We start from the raw sequence: 6000 nt of genomic DNA, 5'->3' as shown, positions 1-6000 counted from the left end.
CAGAGCTCGGATTATTTTCCCAAACGTCTTAGGACATTCCCCTTCAGAAGAATTCATGTTTCTATTTATCACAGCAAGTCTTCGAGGTCCTGGAGCAGCAAAAAACAAAAAAAAAACAGCCTGGGGCCATCACACTACCACCGCCACATTTTACTTGTCAGACCTCAGAGTATTTTCCCAAAAGTCTTAGGACATTCTCCTTCAGAAGAATTCATGCTTCCATTTATCAATGCAAGTCTTCCAGGTCCTGGAGCAGCAAAACAGCCCCAGGCTATCACACTACCACCACCATATTTTACTTGTCAGACCTCAGAGTATTTTCCCAAAGGTCTTAGGACATTCTCCTTCGGCGGAATTCCTGTTTCCATTTATCACAGCAAGTCTTCCAGGTCCTGGAGCAGCAAAAAAACAGCCTGGGGACATCACACTACCACCACCATATTTTACTCGTCAGACCTCAGAGTATTTCCCCAAACGTCTTAGGACATTCCCCTTCAGAAGAATTCATGCTTCCATTTATCAATGCAAGTCTTCCAGGTCCTGGAGCAGCAAAACAGCCCCAGGCTATCACACTACCTCCACCATATTTTACTTATATAATATTAAACCATTACCATTACTATTACCAAAAGTGGTAAAAATGTCAAAACTGATCGTGTTTTGTCTAACACATAAAAATAAAAATCAATAGATGATGTTGCTAAAGAGAAAAGGCCAATGTTTTTTGACCTGGTGCTATAACCAACCTCTGCCAGGTGTTTGCACCCGGCGGTTAATTGGAGCATTTACAATCCAAGCCAACGGGAGCTTCCATTGTTTCAGTCTTGGGGGAAGAAATGCGCGAGTTGCTCTTAGCGTGGTGTGAAAACCACACTTCCCCGTCTGCAGCTGTTGTGACCCACTTTGAAGTCGCAATTTGTCACTGAATGCTGTTTCCATGGGAACAATACGAGGGCCAAAAGCGATTGTGTTTCTGATCGTGTGGCAAATGTGAGGGAGTCGCCGCGTTCGACTGCATTTTTGTCAATTCCGCAATTATCCAAAAAAAACGTCCGGAGGTCTTTTCGGAATAAAAGCAGTCGCCTCTGCACAATAAAAGATACATGGCGATACAACGATGACACAAAAGTATCCGTCAGACGTCTGAGCACAATTCCCAAAAAATTGCGCCCACAAGTCCACGCTCTCAGGTGCGACCGTCCTTTCAAAATGTGCCCAGATCCCATGAATATGATTGACCTTTTTTTCCCGCCATAATGCTGAGAGCGCATAAAAGGCGAAAGGAGAGACTAAAGAGCGAGCGAGCGGAGTTGATTTACAATAACACATTATCCCGCGCCCACTGCACATATGGAAAAGGACAATCTAATCGATGGGCCAAAAGAATGACAATGGCCTCTCAAATCGATGTCCGCACCCCGTTTTCTCACTGTGAGAAGACAAAGAGTGTTCGGTGCAGGTGTTTTTGGCTCCATTGTTTGCCGCGTGTGTATGCGTACGGGCGGCGGCAGCGGCTTCATTTGTGTTGTTGTTTGCCGCCGTGCAACCGTTGCCGGGGCTAATCATTATTTAGTTGCGGCGGGGCTGGAAAGGTCAGCAGTCTGAAATGTCAGGCTGTGTTCAACAGGAGCCAGATGTAGCCGCGTGCCGCTCAAGTGTCCAATTAAGGAGGGTCGAGAGAGGTTTGAGTGGGTCCGTGTGTGGGCGGCGCCCGCCCCAGTGTGTGAAACGACACGGAGAAAGTAAACAGATACAGGGGGGGGGTTGTTCCCAGCCTTTTCCGCTTTTGCCGTATTTGAAAAAAAGATATGTAGTCAATAATGGGTGTCGTGGTTAGACATGGCTCACGTGGGACCATCACACTACCACCGCCACATTTTACTCGTCAGACCTAAGAGTATTTTCCCAAAGGTCTTAGGAATTCCTGTTTCCATTTATCACAGCAAGTCTTCCATGTCCTGGAGCAGCAAAACAGTCCTGGGCCATTACACTACCACCGCCACATTTTACTTGTCAGACCTCAGAGTATTCCCAAAGGTTTTAGGACATTCTCCTTCAGCAGAATTCATGGTTCCATTTATCACAGTAAGTCTTCCGTGTCCTGGAACAGCAAAACAACCCAGGACCATCACACTACCACCGCCACATTTTACTCATCAGACCTCGGATTATTTTCCCAAAGGTCTCAGGACATTCTCCTTCAGAAAAATTCATGCTTCCATTTGTCACAGCAAGTCTTCCAGGTTCTAGAGCAGCAAAAACAGCCTGGGACCATCACACTACCACCGCCGTATTTTACTCGTCAGACCTCAGAGTATTTTCCCAAAGGTCTTAGGACATTCTCCTGAGAAGAATTCATGCTTCCATTTATCACAGCAAGTCTTCCAGGTCCTGGAGCAGCAAAAAAGCCCGGGACCATCACACTGCCACCGCCGTATTTTACTTTTCAGAGCTCTGATTATTTTCCCTAAGGCTTTAGGACATTCTCCTTCAGAAGAATTCATGCTTCCATTTATCACAGCAAGTCTTCCAGGTCCTGGAGCAGCAGACCATCACACTACTACCACCATATTTTACTGTTGCTATGATGTTCTTTTTCTGAAATGCAGTGTTGCTTTTGCACAAGATGTAATGGGACACACATCTTCCAAACTTTTGTCTCGTCAGACCACAGGGGATTTTCCTAAAGGTCATGGGGATCATAAATATGTTTTGACTTGTTGATATGACTTGTTAAGTCTTTGTCGCACCCTGGTCTATAGACCCTGCTCTATAGACCACCGTCATCTGTACCTGAGCTGGAAGAACAGCTGCAACGTAAACCTCTGACATTAACCTGTACTGCCGAAGAGTCACGTCTGCATTATTCCAATCAAAGCACATTAGATCCTGCAGATTCTTTGTACATATGGGCTTAGCCGCCCCCCATCTGGTCCTCATCCCGGCTTCCGCATGACTCGCCACTTCAGTGAATCCCACACAGCTGGAAGTAATGGACTGAGGGCACCATTCCCAACTTATGTTGCAATGTATTCCAATGTAGAGGTTGATCTTTGAGTAGGAATGATCTTTGTGTGTTGGTGCCAAAATGCATGCGATTCGAATTCAGAGACTTACCAGGATTGGTGATGGTCAGCAGGTCCAGATGGCGTTGTTGCTGGAAGAAGAGGAGATAAAAAATAAAGATCGGTTTACACAATGGAAACTTCTTTGAACTGAACAATTTTTTAAACCCGCGATTAACATGCGCCCGTTCTGGTTGACCGTTTTTTTTTTAGATGCAAGCCATCACTCGGTTGATTTTTTGCTTGAAACTGCAAGCTAACATCACTAGCAGGCATAGCCAAGGACAGCTATATGGAGGGATTTTGGACTGTACAGTCCATGAATCCCCACCTTATCATGGTGAGGGGTTTGAGTGCCCAAGTGATCCCAGGGTCTATATGCCCCCGGTAGGGTCTCCCAAAGCAAACAGGTCCGAGGTGACAGGACAGACCAAGAGTCATTCAGAAGACCCTTATGATGACAACAAAGAGGAGGAAGCACACCTCGTCCGAATGTGGGATACCGGGACCTCACCCTGGAGCCAGGCCCAGGGGAGAGGGGCTCGCCTTCACTCGTGGGGCCCGGCCAGGCCCAGCCTGAAGAAGCCACACGGGATCTCACCCTCGTAGACTCACCGGTGCATAAGGGTCCGGTGCATTGTGTGTTGGGTGGCGGTCAAGGGCGGGAGTCGGTGGAGCTGGAGGAGGTGGCCGGGGACCAGGAAGTCTGGGCTTCCTGACTGAGCTAGGCCCCAGAGGAGAGGGGCTCGCAGGCGAGCGCCTGTTGGTTGGGCCTTAATCCGTGGGGCCACACGGGATCTCCCCCTCATAGACCCACCACTTATGGGGGCAAACATAATGCATTGTGTGTTGGGTGGCGGTCAAGGGTGAGGGGAGGAGGTGGCCGGGGACCAGGAAGTCGTCCTTCCCGACTGAGACTGCTGCCCCCACGACCTGGACCCGGATAAGCGGAGGAAAATGGATGGATGGATGACCCATATTGTATGTAGTTACCAATTATTTGACTTCTTAAGGGCTGCACGGTGGTCGTGTGGTTAGCGCGAGGTTAGACCTCACAGCTAGGAGACCCAGGTTCAATCCCACCCTTGGCCATCTCTGTGTGGAGTTTGCATGGAGTTTGCATGTTCTCCCCGACTGGCGACCAGTCCAGGGTGTACCCCGCCTCTCGCCCGAAGACAGCTGGGATAGGCTCCAGCACCCCCTCGACCCTCGTGAGGATAAGTGGTAGAAAATGAATGAATAAGTCATGCTTCTTTCTTTATATGTGCCATGTGATTGACCAGCGACCAGTCTTGGGTGTCGGCTGGGATAGGCTCCAGCACCCCTTGCGACCCTTGTGAAGATAAGCGGTAGAAAGTGAATGAATAAGTCATGCTTGTTTGTTTATATGTGCCATGTGATTGACCGGCGACCAGTCTAGGGTGTCGGCTGGGATAGGCTCCAGCACCCCCCACGACCCTCATGAGGATAAGCGGTAGAAAGTGAATGAATAAGTCATGCTTGTTTGTTTATATGTGCCATGTGATTGACCGGCGACCAGTCTTAGGTGTCTGCTGGGATAGGCTCCATCATACCTTGGTGAGATAATAATATAATAAAAAAATATTTTTTTTAACTGTTGGGTTTATAAATGAGGGATACTTAAAGGGTCCTTCATGTTACTGGTGAACTTCCTTTTACGCTTTTATGACAGCTACTTGAAATGTGACTGCATGCTGCTTGCACGGTTAATAAAGCTTTTACGTTTAACCCTGGAGCAGATTATTTTTGATTTACATTATGCAGTATGTTAATCAATAGCGTGTGTGTGTGCAAGTGTGTGTGTGAGTGTGTGTCTCCAGGAGAGGAGATACAAGGTGGCGCATACACACACACACACACACACACACTTGACTCGGGAGCACTGCAGTAATCAACACCTCAGCCCTCTTGAACCAAACAGTCCCTCAGGAAGGAAGATATCCAAGGAAATGATAAGTGTGTGTGTGTGTGTGTGTGTGTCACATCGGCCGGGTCACGGTCAAAGCCACACATGATTTACATTCAGGCACATTAACCAGCGGCTTGGAGGTAAAGGCAAAGAGACTCTTATAGAATACTTCTAGTTGACATGCACGCCCGGAGTCGAACACGCTGATGGCTGACTAAACATTCATTTTACTATTTAGCTGAGGCGCTCCACTCCGAGGGACTTATAGCATGTAATAAGGGAGGGGGAAATGGTGCCAGATTGCTGCCATGGTGTAGGTTCACTCCCTCCCTCTTTTACTCTAATGGCTCTAGTCTGCTATTGAAGTTTTTCCACTGGGTACTCGTTCTGATGGTATGATATTTTGTATATTTTGATATTTTTCTTTGCTGTAAAGGTGAAAAGATTATTATTCATACACATTTCAGGCTTCTGCCCCCCCCCCAAAAATTTTTTTTTTTTGCTGTGTAAAAAAATATATTTCCAAATATTACATTTTCTTTTCATAATATTATGACTTCATTCCCATAATATTTGGACTTTTTCAACCAACCTAATTTACTTGACTTATTTAGTTTTGTTTCTCATAATATTGAAATAAATAATAAATATTAAACTGCAGCAGAAAGATATCTAGGCAATAATGGGTGTCATGGTTAGACATGGCTCACGTGGGACCATCACACTACCACCGCCATATTTTACTCATCAGACCTCAGAGTATTTTCCCAAAGGTCTTAGGACATTCTCTTGTGGCAGAATTCCTGTTTCCATTCATCACAGCAAATCTTCCAGGGTCTGGAGCAGCAAAACAGCCCCGGTACCATCACACTACCACCACCGTATTTTACTTGTCAAAGCTCTGATTATTTTCCCAAAGGTCTTAGGACGTTCTCCTTCGGCAGAATTCCTGTTTGCATTCATCACAGCAAGTCTTCCAGGTTCTGGAGCAGCAAAACAGCCCCG

The 6000-nt window shown here is 46.8% G+C and overlaps 1 protein-coding gene across 1 annotated transcript in view; it reads right to left on the bottom strand.

Annotated features, from left to right (window-relative positions):
- The window catches only part of agbl4 (AGBL carboxypeptidase 4), a 388105-nt gene that overhangs the window by 122581 nt on the left and 259524 nt on the right, over positions 1 to 6000 (bottom strand). The window contains exon 6 of the mRNA XM_058073430.2: positions 3118 to 3157. Within this exon, the coding sequence (XP_057929413.2) occupies positions 3118 to 3157 (40 nt within the window). The remainder of the gene's footprint in view (positions 1 to 3117; positions 3158 to 6000) is intronic.

Source organism: Doryrhamphus excisus, linkage group LG4 (genome assembly GCF_037039965.1).
Source record: "Doryrhamphus excisus strain RoL-2023G ecotype Guam linkage group LG4, RoL_Dexc_Guam_v1.1, whole genome shotgun sequence".
NCBI classification, from domain to species: Eukaryota; Metazoa; Chordata; class Actinopteri; order Syngnathiformes; family Syngnathidae; genus Doryrhamphus; species Doryrhamphus excisus.
The sequence above is the reverse complement of the archived record's forward strand: the minus strand, read 5'-3'. Positions and strand labels throughout refer to the sequence as shown.